This window comes from Brassica napus, chromosome C5 (assembly GCF_020379485.1).
Source record: "Brassica napus cultivar Da-Ae chromosome C5, Da-Ae, whole genome shotgun sequence".
NCBI lineage: Eukaryota > Viridiplantae > Streptophyta > Magnoliopsida > Brassicales > Brassicaceae > Brassica > Brassica napus.
Window position 1 is genome coordinate 52,368,093 of NC_063448.1, and position 16,374 is coordinate 52,384,466.

General features: G+C 36.0%; 3 protein-coding genes across 5 annotated transcripts; 2 read left to right on the forward strand and 1 right to left on the reverse strand.

Annotated features, from left to right (window-relative positions):
• Positions 1-1,658: 1,658 nt before the first annotated feature.
• On the forward strand, positions 1,659-3,910 carry LOC106377173 (xylan glycosyltransferase MUCI21-like). 3 transcript variants are annotated; one of them, XM_013817347.3, is made up of 4 exons: positions 1,667-2,161; positions 2,258-2,329; positions 2,442-2,513; positions 2,605-3,910. In XM_013817347.3, exons 1-4 carry the CDS (start codon positions 1,942-1,944, stop codon positions 3,777-3,779), a joined length of 1,539 nt encoding a protein of 512 aa, XP_013672801.1. In that variant the 5' UTR covers positions 1,667-1,941; the 3' UTR covers positions 3,780-3,910. The 3 variants fall into 3 exon arrangements, with proteins under 3 accessions (XP_013672802.1, XP_048615251.1, XP_013672801.1); XM_013817348.3 differs by lacking the exon at positions 2,442-2,513 and having other exon boundaries at positions 1,659-2,161; XM_048759294.1 differs by lacking the exon at positions 2,258-2,329 and having other exon boundaries at positions 1,660-2,161.
• Positions 3,841-8,992, reverse strand: LOC106452671 (kinesin-like protein KIN-14L). The gene is made up of 19 exons (XM_013894835.3): positions 8,792-8,992; positions 8,559-8,716; positions 8,334-8,480; positions 8,046-8,262; positions 7,825-7,910; positions 7,684-7,728; positions 7,342-7,443; positions 7,048-7,122; positions 6,816-6,897; positions 6,628-6,723; positions 6,386-6,559; positions 6,211-6,317; positions 5,959-6,137; positions 5,701-5,868; positions 5,376-5,626; positions 5,134-5,297; positions 4,524-5,047; positions 4,268-4,449; positions 3,841-4,179 (listed from the first exon to the last, which is right to left on the reverse strand). Exons 1-19 carry the CDS (start codon positions 8,856-8,858, stop codon positions 4,103-4,105), a joined length of 2,901 nt encoding a protein of 966 aa, XP_013750289.2. The 5' UTR covers positions 8,859-8,992; the 3' UTR covers positions 3,841-4,102.
• Positions 8,993-12,305: 3,313 nt separating this feature from the next.
• On the forward strand, positions 12,306-16,374 carry LOC106373962 (UDP-URONIC ACID TRANSPORTER 1-like). The gene is made up of 4 exons (XM_048759297.1): positions 12,306-14,597; positions 15,229-15,332; positions 15,417-15,645; positions 15,715-16,374. The coding sequence occupies exons 1-4, from the start codon at positions 14,088-14,090 to the stop codon at positions 15,859-15,861; spliced, it is 990 nt and encodes a 329-aa protein (XP_048615254.1). The 5' UTR covers positions 12,306-14,087; the 3' UTR covers positions 15,862-16,374.

Sequence of the window (16,374 nt, forward strand, 5' to 3'; positions counted from 1 at the left end):
TGATTAGCACAAGTATTTTATATTCTTAAACACAATATTAATGCACTATATTTTACTATCATAATATATATAGGAATTCACTGTTTTATTATATTGGTTGATACCGCCATGAGGAGATCTCTTCTTTGAATCTCTTTTATGGTAGTCTTTTTAATGTCATTATAATTTATTAGAAGAGAAAAAGTTGTATAGTTCCGTAGACTAAATTTATATGAGTTTCGTCAACAAGAACATATCTATTCTTCTCACCACATGCCCTAATAATACTAGCGATGTTTCAAACATAAACATCAAAAGAGAAAATAGATAATTAAAAGAAACTTTCCGGTCATCTGTGATGAGTTGCTCACGAATCGTTCGTCAAAAGTAGATATGGCTAACTTCACAGATCCCGATAAAGCAAAATCACGGCCTTCTATGATCCTCTTTGCGTACTTTTACTGCAGTTCATCCAAACATATTCTCAAAATATATTTAGTTTGAGAGGTGTTCAAAAAAAAATATATATAGTTTGAGTTGTTTCAACATAAAGCTAACCATGATGTGAATGTGCATATACATGACAATTACAAATATACACCCTTTTCATCAAAACCCTCTTGATATTTTTAAGTACCAATGACTTTTAGAACTTTACATCACTTCCAAATATCGTTCTAAAGTGAATCGCAATACTTTAGTTTGACGTTAGCAATTTCTACATAACTTAAACTATACGTGAATTTAGATTACAGTATATTTTCGACCTGTTGTATGCTTTCATTCTGATTCTAGAATTTCCATCAACCAACTTTTTATTATCTTTCTGAAAATTTTATTTGACTTTTTCGCCCACCAACTTTTAATTATTCTTGGATACACTCATTACGTTTTGTTGTTTAGTGGGAGGTTTACTAAAATCCGTGGGTTATATTTTTCATAAAACGAGTTTATATATCAAATATATATGCAACAACAAATATATATATTCTATATTGTTGGTACTCGTTGGAATACGACGTTTTGTATGTATTTGACCGTTAAGAACGCCCCCGTTGGCTATTTGATTATTTCTCCCTTCTTCATAATATAATAGTATCCAATAATTTGAAATTCTTTGTTCTTAATTAGTCATCCCTATGAGTAGATTGGTCTTATCAAATATTTTAATCTATAATTAAATCCATAAAACAACTTGTCTACACCGATGGCATTATGATATGACAACAACATTTTTGGATTTTTTTGAGGAAGTTTGAACCATAAAACTAGTTCCGGGCCATGCAGCCTTTTACCACAAAAAAATAAAATGTTTATTTCCGGTTCAACCCACAAGATTGTTAATCTAAGTTAGCTGGAACCCAGATAATAAGATTGGAGCATGCCAGATAGAATACATCACTATTTCAACTTTTATAGTTGTTGATTAAGACATAAATTCCATATAAGGGAGATTAATATGTCACTGATGCAATTATTCCAACCAAGTCGATTAATATAACAAACATTAATACTAATTAGGCATTTTACCAAACATGATGTAAAGGAAAAAGGGATCTTGTGATCCAAGCAACATATAAACGCAACTCAAAAGATGGGTTTGGCCAAAGTCCCTTTCTCGTTCTCCCACACGTCTCCCTAATTCCATCCCTCTATCTAGACCAAGAGAGAAGAAAACCTCAAGACTTAGTATGTTTCTCTCTCCCTCCCCCTAAACAATACCAGAAACGTCTCTCTCTCTCTCTCCTCCAAAGAATAGTATATGCTAACGTCGTTGTCTTAAGATATATAAACTCTGTTTTCAAAGGAAAACCTTACAACAACACCCAGAAAACGCCTCTACTACTTGATCTCTCTCTTTCTCTCGCCTCTAGCTAGATAGGTAGAGGTTCTGTTTACTGAGAAAAAGTTCTATCTTACCCTCTATATGTTTCTCATCTATGTGACTTGATCAACAAGTAAATGATGAGACAGAATCTGAAAAAAGTTGAACACATCAAACAAGACGAGTCTATGAAGATGTTTCCTTATGCCTTCGGTTTGAATAATTCTTCTGGGAACAGCGCAAAGAGACCTAAGCCTAAGCTTGTATATCTTCTTCTCTTCACACTTGTCTCAAGTTGTTTTGTCTTTGCTCCTCACCTCTTTTACTTCCCTTACCCCTCTGCTCTCTTTCTCATCGGTATGATTCTTCTTCTAACTTGTATCACAAGAAAATTAGTTCTGTCTGTTTTTTTGTTAGTAACCTAAACTACTTTTACTTCATATGTTGTTGCAGATTCTTCAATAAAAGAGATTGAAGATAGAGTTTCACAGAACATTACTGAACCTCCCAAACCGTCTAAAAATGGTTAGTACTTAATCCTCTGCTATGTTTCTCATCCGTAACATCCAAGTAACCCACTTCTGTCTTTTTTGTTGTTGTTAACCTAAACTGATTCCACTTCATAATGTTTCTGCAGATTCTTCAATAAAAGAGATTAAAAACCAGGTTTCACAGAACATTACAGAACCTCCCAAACCGTCAAAACCTGGTTAGTATACTTAACCCTATGTTTCCTACCATTCTTGATGCTTCAAGAAAAGGGTTCTCAGTGTTTTTTTCTTCCTCTGGTGATTATGCAGAAGAGAGCATATCATGTGACAGAACCGGTTACCGTTCAGACATATGTTTCATGAAAGGAGACATCAGAACACACTCTCCTTCTTCCTCCATCTTCCTCTACACCTCCAGTGATGACCATGTCTCCCAAGAAATAATCAAACCATACACAAGAAAGTGGGAAACTAGTATTATGGATACCATCGGTGAGCTGAAACTTGTGAAGCTTTCCGGCGATAAGCATAGCTGCCAAGTCACCCATGAAGTACCCGCCGTGCTATTCTCCACCGGAGGATACACCGGAAACCTCTACCATGAGTTCAACGACGGGCTCATACCTTTGTTTATAACATCTAAACGTTACAACAGAAAGGTTGTCTTTGTGATTGCTGAGTATCACAAGTGGTGGGAGATGAAGTATGGAGATGTTATCTCTCAGCTCTCTGATTATCCTCTCATTGATTTCACCAAAGACAAGAGAACTCACTGCTTCAAGGAAGCTATCGTTGGTCTTAAGATCCATGGTGAGTTAACTGTGGATCCTTCTCAGATGCAAGACGATAGAACAACTATCACTGAGTTCAAGAACCTACTTGATCAAGCTTATAGACCAAGAATCAACGTACTGGACGCTGCAGAGGAGCGTCGGTTCAAGGGAAAAGCAGCAAAGAGAAGAAACGCTAAGAAGCCTAAGCTAGCTTTGTTCTCAAGAACCGGGTCTCGAGCCATAACAAACGAAGACCAGATGGTGAAACTGGCTCAGAGGATTGGGTTTCAAGTGGAGGTTTTGAGACCTGACAAAACAACAGAACTAGCAAAGATCTACAGAGTTCTCAACTCAAGCACAGTCATGGTTGGGGTGCATGGAGCAGCAATGACTCATTTTCTGTTCATGAAACCTGGAGGTGTCTTTATTCAGATCATTCCACTAGGGACAGATTGGGCAGCAGAGACGTATTACGGAGAACCGGCAAAGAAGCTTGGTCTAGACTACATTGGTTATAAGATTCTTCCAAGAGAGAGCTCACTGTATGAACAATATGATAAAAATGATCCAATCCTAAGAGATCCAAGAAGCATCACTCAGAAAGGATGGCAGTTCACAAAGGGGATATACTTAACCAAACAGCAAGTGAGGTTAGATCTGAGGAGATTCAAGAAGATTTTGAGTGATGCTTATGCAAAATCAAATAGATGACCTGCAATGTGTTTTCACAAGTTGTTGTTGTAACTGTATAGTCTGCACAAAAAACAGTAAATGCAAAGTTATTTGTAACGATTTAAAATATGACCGTGACATTAATGAATTCAATGATATTGAGACAAGAACACCAAACTGCTAAGAATGGCTTAAACCAGAAGCATCTGTGTTACAGTCAGAAGCCATCTCAAGTTGAGTTCTTATTTACTAAGAAGAAAAAATGAATAAAACTGAAGTGAGATGCTGAAAAAGAAGACTTCAGTGAGAAACTTTGCTTCGAGCCAAAGCAAGTGAACGTGTTATTCTTCAATACTCTTTAGTTACGTCCTCTTCTTCCCTATCTTTGATGATGAACGCACAGGTGGAGGTGTCTTTGCAGTTCTTACACCACTTTCACCTATGGAAGGCCAACAAAAAAAAAGCTTAGATATTGATTTTGTTCTGATAAAAAGCGTTAGTAAAGAGAGTTGTGAACTTATACTAACCATTTTCAATTGGATTTCCTCCTATTGAGGATCTACGTGATCTTTCAGGTCCTGGTGGCATAACACCTGTGAGTGATTGCCTTCTCAGTGTTTTAGCGTTGGTTGTGTGTGGCGACTTCACACCACTGAAATTATTTGAGACTCCAAGCGGTGACCGTGGATTTGTAGGAATGTTCTCCTTTCTGTGGTAACAAAAACGTTTTCAATAAACCTGCAGATGCATGATATTATCATAGACATAAAGTCATGTTCATACCTCTTCTCTGAGCCATTGATCAGCTTTCCAATTGTTCTCAGTGACTTCCGTATGTGTGAACTTTTTCCATTAGTCCTAGAATCCACAGAAATAAACTGTATCTCGTTTCTGGGATCTTCTTTAACAGGAGTCTGCAACAGCTGGAGTTGAGGAATGCTTGTTCTGCCATCTACTTTCACTGCTCTGGTACGATAAGAGCTTACAGGAGGACTCAGTGGACTCTTGACCTGCTGCACCTCCATGGTGGGATCTCCTTTGCTATTTTCTTCCTTTTTACAGGACCTTGGACCCTCTATACTCAATCTTTGTGCACGACGAGAAGCCAAAGGTGACTTAACACCTTTTCTATCTTCAAGGTTTGCCTTTGCGTTGCTACAGTTTTCGATGCTTAATCTTCTCAGACGTGGAGGAGTTCTCTCTGTTGTAGCCATCGGCCTGCTTAAAGGAGATTTTATCTCCTTTACTCCACTGCAGGAAACACTGTTCCAGTCTCCAGAACCCAAAGCCTTCTTCAGGTTTTCAATCTGAAAGAAAGATACAACAAAAATGCTTGTTGGCTCACAAAATCTATACTCAACTGGAAATGAAATATTTGTTACTGTCTACAAACCTGCTCTTTGAGATGCATAACCTCTCTAGTTTCTTTGTGCGCACGAGCAACACCAAGTTCGACTGTGGAAACTCTTTGCGCGAATTTTAATGTACTGACTGTTTCCCCAAAGGAGTCTTCTTCAGGACTCAAATGAGCAAACATCAGTGTTTTGGCTTGACCTCCTGAAATATAGACACCACAGAAAGGCGTTGAATATCGTTTATCCACTAAAATAGAGAACTAAGGATTCATGTTAGTACCTAAGGCGTCTTGGAGTAGAAGAGTCAGCTTGCTGTTTCGGTAAGGGATGTGAGAGTTCTTCTGAGCCAATGCATAAATCACATCTCCGAGACAAGAAAGAGATTTGTTGATATACTGTGCTTCCTTGAGTCTGTCTCCTGTAACCTCTGATTTATCTACTCTCTCGCTCCCTGCAAGATCCACCAGATGCAAGCAACTCCGGATGGTACCTCCTGATGTGTCTTTCCCACGTACGTGCACCATAAAGATACTACAAAAGGACAACGAATTTTTAGATAATATAATTCTGAGTGTGTGTGTGTGGTTTTAGTTATGGAAGAGAACCTGTGAGACCGACTACTTCGATTATTCATGGACGTGGAACTAACAGCCCTGTTCACCTCACCAGCCTCCATCAGCCGAAGGACATCCATGGTGGAATTCACAGAATGCATAGTAGCATCTGGGAGACTTAAGCCATCGTCCTCACTGGAGCAGGTTCTAATATCTAATGTGGATATATAGTCAAGAATAACAACACTAGGTAGATCGTTATATAGATAAACAAACCAGAAAATTAAAAGTTTCAGCATGAAAGGATATTTGGTGCATGATGAGTTCTCAGCAAGAAGGTCTCGGACTTGTTCGTTGTAGATTTCAACCATTTGGACGTATATCTCATACGTCATCATGTCCTTTCTTTTATCACATATCAGAAAGAGATCATTGAGAGCTAGATAGTTTATTCCCATTTCAGTAGCTGATCTCCCCGGAGGACCACTCTGCATCAGGAAATTTTTATAAACAAGTATAAATGTAGAAAGGCAAGATGATGTTTCTAGTTTGTATTCTCACCATTGTGTATGTCTTGCCTGATCCGGTTTGTCCGTAAGCAAAAATGCAGACATTGTAACCATCCATCACGGATCTGATTAATGGCTGTGTTTCTCTGAATACATCATCTGTACGCATGAGAAGTGTGAGACTTGACACATGCTTATATAACCTCTGAGTAAAAATGCAAAGTTACCTTGAGTTGCTGTTGGAGCAAACACTTGATTAAACTGGAAAGTTTTTCTTGCATCTTTTTGAGGCTTTGATGGATCCAGAACAAACAAAGAGCCATCTTTTCCTATGTAGTCTATTACACCTTTCATTTCACTGTTGAAGATCGGTCTGACTCTGCAGAACACTCTTATATTTCCTGCAGGATATTAGAAATGGCATTATGACATTTATGAAAATAACAAACCTGTGTTAACTATTTTATACCTTTAAGATCTTGCACCATGTTATATAACTTTCTGTTCTCTTCCACCACTTTGTAATATCCTTGAGCTGCTGATGACATCTCTTGCATCTGATTCCCTGTGCATAAGAAAACATATCCCAGAATGTTGGATTTAATACCAGAAAATGAAAAAACAAGTACAGACAGTTTATTCAGAAAACAAACTAACCTAGTTCCATCAGATCTCTTTGCTGATGAGCCTGAAATTCCTTAAAATCCTGCTTCGTTTGTATGAACAAAGTCTTGAGAACCTGAACAAGATAAGCATGCCTGAATTAGAACACGTGTTACAGACAAATAAGAAATGAAAGTTAAGAGAGTTAGCCAAAAGGTGTTGACAGGAAAAGAGGTACGCAAGCGACAAATATCTTGTCCAAAACTTCGCTAAATTTTACACGTACCGCAAGCTCATTTTCTTGTGTTTTCAGTAAACGCTTATGGTTGTAACTTGTCGTGTGTAGCAGACTTGTGCGGCACTGAGAAAAACATATCCAGCAATTTGTTAGTGTAAACTTAACACTAGAAAGAGCAGTTGTAATCAGTAAGCGATAAAAGCTATAACTTGTGAATACATAACCATAGCATTAATCAAAACTTGGATGGAAAAAACATGGAGATGACTGGTGAAACAGAAGATACTAATATTGTTCTTGTTCGTGTTACTGGTATAAAGAGAAAAGAATAAAGAAACATACCTTGTCATCTTCATTGACAGGTAACTCCTCCAGAGGCATAGGTTTTACGTCTGATGGTTTCGGGGTGCCTTCGTTAAGGAAATTCTTGAAGATTGATTGAAGCTGTTCATAACACCGGGCACATATTTCAACAGTGTCAGACTAATCTATCAAAGCGGGATTGACATATAACAAAAGGCTCATCGATTTTCCATGTCCTAAACTAATATCCAACGCAAAAAGCTTTAAGTAACAAGTCTTATTTAATTGAAGAAGGCAACAAATGGCCACTGAGATATTGAATACAGGTAGATTCATTTATAGTATCCAACAAGTTATCAAGAGTTCAATATGAACACTCACCTCTGGGAATCTTGAGATGATTTTCTGGAAATTTACTGTAGAGTTCTGCAATTCAAAGAATTGAACCAAGTTAGTCTGAGTGTTAACAGTATTAAGAGTTGAACAAATGCATAGTAAGTGAGGCAGAACATTTCAGCTTACCTCGCTGCCATTCTCAAGTGAGATAAGATTCTCATCAATATTTTCCTTGGAGTTAAAAATGTGATCGGCGACCAACTTGGCTATCACTGTAAACATCAAAATTATACATTCAAGATAAATCAAGTAGAGTGTAAATAGTTTCTATCAATGATGTGGCCGAGAAGGAACATGTTACAGGCTCTACACGTGACTATACATAAGAGATAAACGAAGGATCATACCTTTGAGTTGATCAGATTCACCATCTGCACAATCGTTTCTCTCCAACTGCCTAGACGCTTTGGAAGCACTAACCGGAAGAACCTTAGTTGCAGAGAGCTGAAACGTCGGCGTTTTGACGTGCTTGTAACCACTGCTAGTCATCTTGCACTCATGATACCCCTTGAGTCCCAAGATACAGTCCACAACTTTGCTCACTGATCCAGCCTCAAGATTATCCTGTGCCATCCACACCTCATGTTAAACCACCAAACATAAGAAAAAGATTCTCCAAGTCCCAAAGTGTTTACCTTTTCGAGATCAGAAGCTTCGAATCCAGGAAGCCTCAACTGCTCCAACGCCACAAGAAAGTTCCTAACGTTCTCAAAATACTGATAAGCTTGAGGAAGCTGATACTCTCTGTTAAACGACTGCAGATGCGAGTAGCTCTCCACAACCTTTAGGTTTTAATCAAAATTAAACAATGTGATAAAAACTTCAACTCGAAATACAAAAAAAAAAGATTATTTTATAACCTTGGAGACGGCTCCTGGGTGAATCTTGTTGATAGCATTGCAAAGAATCAAACCGTTTCTCAAGCAAGAAACAAACTCTTTCTCCGATGGCTGATCCGAGATACCGAGTTGACCCACTATCGATTGAAGCCATTGCACCGCTTGAAACCGCCTCGACGCTGCAAAGAAAGCAAATCAAATCACAATCGAATAAAAAAAATAGAAACTTTTCTCCGATATTTTTGTTTACGAACCTGCTTCTTCGGCTCTTCTTGAAGCCAAATGAAACTCGTGCAACCCAGTGGTTATCGCGCTTGCCATTAGAATCGGAGATTGTGTTTGATTCAAACCCTAGAAAAGAAAATTGAAGGGAAGTGAGATTGCGAGATCAAACGAAATCGTCGTCGTCTTCTGCTTGCTTGTGTGTTTCTTTGGGGTTGAATCGGATATTTAGGAATCTAGCAAAATTGTAACGTTAACTACTGTGTTTTGAATTCAAAAAGCTTATGAACTAATCCTGACCGTCCATTCCCTATTGTTTCAACGGCCTCGAAGATGGTAAAGCACTTTTTTTATTTTTTTAAAAAATTAAATTGGCTCAGATTACAGAATTTGTTTTTCTTTATGCTAAATTCAATTCAAGATAAAATACTTGTAAGTAGTTCTAATAACTCCAAACATGATGTAAAAAAACCTCAAAACACAGAAAACACACATAAATGAAAACTTTTTTTTAAATGGAAGTTAAGACTTATAAAAAAGACAATTTGAACTAAATCAGATTTGTTAGTTAATTATGTCTATTTTTGAGAAAAAAACATCATAAGTAACTTATCATCACGATTTTCCTACCAGATACAAGCGAAAAGTATATATATTTGTTGGATCTTCAGAAAGAGACATATATATGTATTAAATGTTTTCTATGGGGTTCACCTATCATTTGTAGAAATTAGAGGGATTAGTTTCAATTTAAACGTCACTAAAAATTGTTTTCAAAAATGTAATGTTCCTGCTTTTGATTTTATTAACATACATGGATGGGCTTTTGTGCTGCGAGTTTTTAATACCAGATAATATATTGAGAAAAAGACTAGAATAGCACTAAACCAAGTTTTTGTTCCCAAAGTAGCACTCAAGGCTCAAAGTCACAAAAATAGGTTTCATTAAAGAGGTAAATATGCACTTATACCCCTTGGGTTAATTAATCCAAACCTTAGGGTTTAGAGTTAAGGGGTGGAGTTTTGGAATTAGGGTTTAAAATTTTATAAAAAATAAATACTAAAATAAAAAATAAAAATTTTAAAAACAGTTTCAAAAAGTATTTTTAAATTATAAAAAGAAAATTTGAAAAAAAAATTAAAAAAAAAAAAATTTATAAAAAAATTTATAAAAATTTCGAATCTGAAAACATGTAATCTGAAACTATAAAAAAAATTATTTTTTTTTTATTTTTTTTTTTATTTTTTTATTTTTATTTTATTTATTTTTATTTATTTTTGTTTGTTTATTTAATTTTAAACCAAGGGTATTAGGGATATTTTACCCTTTAATGAATGTCATTTTTGTGACTTTCTCCTTCTACTGCTATTTTTGTGACATAAACTTCAAAAGGTGCTATTATTGACAATTGCCCAAATATATTAGCGGTGGTTAATGTAAACTTTCTTAAGATATTAATAATAAATTATTTTTTATCAACAATAATAATTTGTTTGATTATAATTATCAATCTAAGACATATTGGGCCTCGATAATGGAACGAAATCAAATTCTATGGGACAATTGGACCGTTAAACTCGTTTTATGGGCCTTTTGACAAAACCAAAACAAAATTTTATTTCATTGGATTTAATAAAATTTGTGTTTAGTACATTTAAAACAATGCGAATCCACAAGACTTGAGCATGCAGGCCTCGTAGTTGAAAGTAGCTGAGCCTGATAAGTGATAACGCCGTATCCTTTTTCCTTAAACTTCTCAGTCAACCCCTGCATTTTATATTTCATCAAAACACAAACACACCCTATTCTGCACATTGTCTAAGAATGTGATTCAAGCAACGAGAATAGTATTATACCTTTACAGTCAAATAACACTTGCATCAATTAGACAACAAAAAAACCAGAATCAGTATGGCTATTTTACCTTTCTACAGAGGACAAGATAAAAGTAATATGGGCTTAAAACGAACGTATATACTCGATGAAATTGTCATACTCAATAGCCCTATTCCATCCTCCGATTTTTTCAAACTTTGAAACAAGCTGATCCAAAACCACTTGACACACTGAAAACCCAAGGCTCAAGAGTGCATCTCTCAGCTCGTTTGTATCTATTCTCCCACATCATCTGGCTGTGAGGAAATGGAAGAAGCATAGGACGAAACTTGATTTTATATCCACTCGACCCAAAGAGGATGAAAAAGAACAAGAGGAGTAACTTTATATGTTATTTTCTTTTGTTTTTCTTCGTTGCAACATTCACAATGACTTAAAAGTTGATTTTGTATTCAATAATTTTTTTATGATGCCGGAGTTTTGGCAATATGTGTGAATTCAAAGATTTCAGTGTTATATTTTTAATTTTGTGTGTTTTCATAAAGTAAGTTTCAGTTTATTTGTTTTATAATTATTCAATATACAAACTATACAAGAAAAAAATGCCAGAGAAATAAAAAAAAGTTTGTATACATGTCCTTTTGGAGACAAGCAGAAGGTGATTGATATTATACTTTCCCTTTGAAAGCTTTGAGTGATCAATACATTCTTTTTTTATATATATCGAATTCGCTTTTGAAAGCTTTGAGGAATCAAAACATTTTTTATATACCAATTTCTATTATAAGTCATTACATTTCATGTTTACATGTAACATTATAGGGTTTAAAGTCTAACATTCTAGAATCTGATTAAAAGAGAAGAAAAAGATATAGATGTGACATCGCAAAGAAACTAGATATGACGTGGAGACATGCCTCTGAACATGGACAACCATAGATAATCTTTATAAGCATCTTTGATTATGGCAACAGTCACCCCGGAAAAAAAAGATGCTAAATGACCGCGGAAGCACTTACGACAACTAACACTAATGTCATGGGTCCTGCAAAAAAACATAGTAACACTAATATATATCAAAATTTGTTTTTTCAGATTAACTTAAATTTATTTTTATTGGAGACAGAGGTACTCTAATCATCGATACTTACGAGTCAAAAATATGTCACTCAAGTACCAATAAGAAGTCACAACCGAGTGCTCCATCCTAAAGAAGTTCGTTGCTATTGTCACAGGTTGTTAATCGACTAAACATAAAACAAATCACAAAAAGCTACTTACATGACTAGACTCTAGATATTTGCCAAGCAAATAATTAATTAATTAATTAAACATAAATCTTACAATATATAACTATATAATTTAGTATTACTATTATTTGATTTTCATGCCTCTGTGGAACATAGTTGTTTAGTTACCAACTTGCAAAACATTAACTCAAGCTATTTTCTTTGGGCAATGTTTGAAATTATAAAAAAAATCATTAAGCTTTGTTTCAAAAGGATATTTGAAATAAAAAATTCTTAGTACACTAAGTAAATATGTAGTGTAAGTATTTACACATTTGAGTTGTATAAACCATTCCATCCACACAAAATCAACTAAGAAAATTGCACATGAATAGTGCATTATACTCTTTTGGTCTAACATTAAAAATAGCTTGAAACAAAAACTACCTCCAGACTTTTCTCAATTCCAAGGTAATTTTTGATGGGGAATGTAATGAGCTTAAAAATTGTTAATACCTCCTGTTTAAAAAAGAACGAAATTCCTTGGAAATTTTCTGTGAGTAGGAAGTAAATAAAAAAGAAATATAGGAGTTTGATGTGCCAAATCAAGAAAGTATAGAAGGTTTGAACAAACATTATTCCTATCGATAGTAATGAAACTTTAATTTGTGTCTAAAATTTATAATTTGGTATGAAAACATCTTTTTCTATTACTCTTTGTTTTTCCATGGAATATATAAGATGTGTTAATGAAAGATGTAGAATCCAATACATCACACTTAACAACATATATTCAAAAACCAACACCCTTAAGACCCAAAAACAGAGACCTTGCGATTTTCATCAACTAATAATTCCCTTAATCAATGAATTAGTTAAGGGAATAAGTTAGCTGCAAATGACCTTAAATTTATCTAGATTCTCATTCGTGTACAGTCACAAATCTGTTCCAGGAGAATCATGATGTAAGAAGAGAATCAGGCTGGCCATAAGTAACTTCTTCAGAATCATGCTAAAGAGATTAGAGGCATTAAAAGTGTCACTTTTGTGTACTCTCAGATGCAGTTGTCATTTACCACTTCCAAGTTTCATTATCCTGCCCAGCGTTTTTTGTAACTCAGTCACTTCGTATGAGTGGATCTTGGGAATGCATTAGCTTTTCAACCCTTTGTAACTGGAACAACATCAATCACTCAAAGGAGGTTTGTTGAATAAGTACGAGACGACAATGAGAAGGAAAAGAGCATTGGCTTATGCATTCACACATCAGGTACTCTCATGTGTACCAGATATATCTTCTATGCTATTATACTTAGGGGTTTAGAGGCTTATGTGTAATCATTTAGAAACGTGCAAGACCATTAAAGTTGAACTTCTAGACAATGCAGTCTTTAAAAGCTCCTTAAAATTCTATGAGGCCTGAAGTTTGATATCTTCACAATTGTAGCCAGTAGCATCGGGTTGGTATAAATGCCTAATGATATTATCTGGCTTATACTTGCAGCAAGACTTGAAGAGCAACCTGAAACCTGAAAACACGCTGTTCATGGATCCTAACAGCCCGGCTTAGGGTTGGAGCTGGTTGGAAAGGTGGATGGCTGACCGGCCATGGGATAGCTCAGAGAAAAAGCGAAGCAACAACAAAAAGTCATTGGTTAAGACCTCGATCGACTAACCGTAATTCTCATGTAGGCGTAAAACCGCAAAAAGTTAAATATATAGCTCGACTCAACCCAATACACCAGCATTCCCCCTGAAGCTCTTTGTCGTCGTCGATGAAGCCGCTATTGTCCCGTTCCGCTGCCTGGAATCAAGCCACGATGTTCGGAAGCTTCAAGGGACTCTCTCTTTGGAACTGAAACGATCTTATTAGCCAAGTCATATATATTCGGGAGTAGTATATAACACGTAAGAGTTCATTTAACATACAAAAACAGAAGATTTGCATTCAAAGACAACTGAAAACAAAACACATGTCTTAACAAATAATAAATCTAGATCGTGGACCAATTATCCAAATTTCTTACCTAATCCGAGGAAAACAAACTGCCATGAATACCAATTTGACAAAAAAAAAAAATCCTAAATTGCTTTTAAGATGATCAATTGTCTTATAAATTTAATAATGTTGCATTAATTACGTTTACTAACACAACAGTTCAATACTTTCTCTCATCCCCATGCACGAGGCAAGGAGCTAATTTATCTCGTCTCCTATCAAAAACTCCAACCACATTTCGATTTCATCTCATCAACGAAGAAGATGAACAACAACAAGAAGAACCCAGATCAAAAACCAGAAATGTCCTCATCGTCGTCTTCTTCATCATCTTCCCCGAAGAAACAAACCCTCTTCATATTATCCCTAATCATCCTCTGGTACACCTCCAACATCGGCGTCCTTCTCCTCAACAAGTTCCTCCTCTCAAACTACGGATTCAAATTCCCCATCTTCCTCACGATGTGCCACATGTCCGCCTGCGCCATCCTCAGCTACCTCTCCATCGTCTTCCTCAAGCTCGTCCCTCTCCAGCACCTCAAATCTCGCTCCCAGTTCATGAAAGTCGCGACTCTCAGCGTCGTCTTCTGCGCCTCCGTTGTTGGAGGAAACGTCTCCCTTCGTTATCTTCCTGTTTCGTTTAATCAAGCCGTGGGGGCTACGACGCCGTTTTTCACAGCGCTGTTTGCGTATCTCATGACGTTTAAGAGAGAGGCTTGGATTACTTATGGTGCTCTCGTCCCTGTTGTTACCGGTGTCGTGATCGCTAGTGGGGTAAACGTTTTCTCTGTCCTGTCTGTTGATTCGTGATGTTTTACAGATTCAGGAGAAATGTGTTCTGTTTCTGTAGATTTAGATGTTTGATCCGTTGTTTAGGTTAAATTACATTAAAGATGATTGCTTGTGTTCCACGTTTGTGTCTCATACATTTACACAACAAGATTTGCTCTGTTTCATGATTGTGATTACGTTTAGCCCTGTGTTGTGTTAATATACAGAGACAACACATTTCATCTGAATCAAAAGATATGTGTTCTGTCTCTGTAGGTTTACATGTCTAATGTTTAGGTTAATACATTAAAGATGGTTGCTTGTGTTCCACGTCTGTGTGACTGTGTCTAATACACAACAAGATTTGCTTTGTTTCATGATCTTTTACATGAATGTGATTACGTTTAGTATACATTTAGCTTGTGGCTGTGTTATTTATCTAAAGCTTCATCCTTTTTACTTGGCTTATTATTCGAGCTCTGTGTTATCTAAAGCTTCAGACTTTCTTCTTATAACTATTGCCATTTTCTTACAATCAACATTGTGCTGTGATTTGTCTGTTTTCCTGCAAAGTATTTGTCGTCGTCGAATATTCGTTATTGTCATGTTGTTTCTTGTTGATTTTGTGCTACAGGGTGAGCCAGGTTTTCACTGGTTTGGATTCATTATGTGCATCAGTGCTACTGCTGCAAGAGCTTTTAAATCAGTTCTTCAAGGCATCCTACTTTCTTCCGAAGGGTAATTCCGTAAATAAGATCATTACTTAATGAAACAGGACTCTGTATATTAATGAGTTTTAAGATCACTTAAGTTCCCTTGCAGAGAAAAGTTGAACTCGATGAATTTGATGTTGTACATGTCCCCTATAGCCGTCATTGCGCTTCTACCCGTCACAATAGTAATGGAACCAGATGTGATGAGTGTGACACTATCACTCGCAAGACAACATAAGTACATGTGGGTACTTCTCTTGGTTAACTCTATAATGGCTTATTCAGCCAACTTGTTGAACTTTCTTGTCACCAAGCACACCAGCGCACTTACCCTCCAGGTAACAAAATGAAAAAAACATTTCACCAATTTACAAAACTAGTAGGTGCTAATGTTCAATGTTTTTCAGGTTCTTGGAAACGCCAAAGGAGCGGTTGCGGTTGTGATCTCGATCTTGCTTTTCAGAAACCCGGTCACGGTGATGGGAATTGGTGGGTATAGTATAACGGTGCTTGGGGTTGTTGCTTATGGAGAGACTAAACGTAGGTTTAGATGAGCTTCAGAGACTCCTTTGTCTCTGTTTTACTTCCTTTCTGATGGATCTTAGGAACTGATGAAATTTTGACATATAAACCTTTAGAGATATATACTACATACTTCTGATCTCATACTCATTTTTTATCTGAACTTTATATATCGTATTGTGTTAGATTTTATGATCTTTTTTCCATTGACCATTGTTGTGTTTGAATACACTTTCTCTTGTCACACTGTGTTCTTCAAATAGTATATCAATTTTATACAAATTCCATTTGAAAAAAACCATTATTACGCACTAAGTTGAATATACACAACTCACAATCATGAGAATAAATTGTTAGCAAGATAAATTATACTAAATAACTTTCATCTTCACATTTTACCCGAAAAAAGGTTTTTTATAACTTTTAGTTTGTTTCACTTTTTAGTTAGATTAACAAATTGTTAAACTGTTATACTAAAAAAAAACTGTTATATTAAAAACATAATTGGGCCGAGGCCGGTTCCGGATATGGGTGGGTCTGAAAAA

What these genes read in the sequence shown, in the direction of transcription:
- LOC106373962 (XM_048759297.1), top strand. Translation starts at nt 14,088, where the DNA reads ATGAACAACAACAAGAAGAACCCAGATCAAAAACCAGAAATGTCCTCA. An exon ending in GTGTCGTGATCGCTAGTGGG is followed by an intron (nt 14,598 to 15,228) that starts GTAAACGTTTTC and finishes TTTGTGCTACAG; the next exon opens with GGTGAGCCAGGTTTTCACTG. An exon ending in ATCCTACTTTCTTCCGAAGG is followed by an intron (nt 15,333 to 15,416) that starts GTAATTCCGTAA and finishes GTTCCCTTGCAG; the next exon opens with AGAAAAGTTGAACTCGATGA.
- LOC106377173 (XM_013817347.3), top strand. Translation starts at nt 1,942, where the DNA reads ATGATGAGACAGAATCTGAAAAAAGTTGAACACATCAAACAAGACGAG. An exon ending in CTCTGCTCTCTTTCTCATCG is followed by an intron (nt 2,162 to 2,257) that starts GTATGATTCTTC and finishes ATGTTGTTGCAG; the next exon opens with ATTCTTCAATAAAAGAGATT. An exon ending in TCCCAAACCGTCAAAACCTG is followed by an intron (nt 2,514 to 2,604) that starts GTTAGTATACTT and finishes GTGATTATGCAG; the next exon opens with AAGAGAGCATATCATGTGAC.
- LOC106452671 (XM_013894835.3), bottom strand. Translation starts at nt 8,858, where the DNA reads ATGGCAAGCGCGATAACCACTGGGTTGCACGAGTTTCATTTGGCTTCA. An exon ending in AAGCTTCTGATCTCGAAAAG is followed by an intron (nt 8,263 to 8,333) that starts GTAAACACTTTG and finishes TGGATGGCACAG; the next exon opens with GATAATCTTGAGGCTGGATC. An exon ending in ATCAATGGCTCAGAGAAGAG is followed by an intron (nt 4,450 to 4,523) that starts GTATGAACATGA and finishes TTGTTACCACAG; the next exon opens with AAAGGAGAACATTCCTACAA.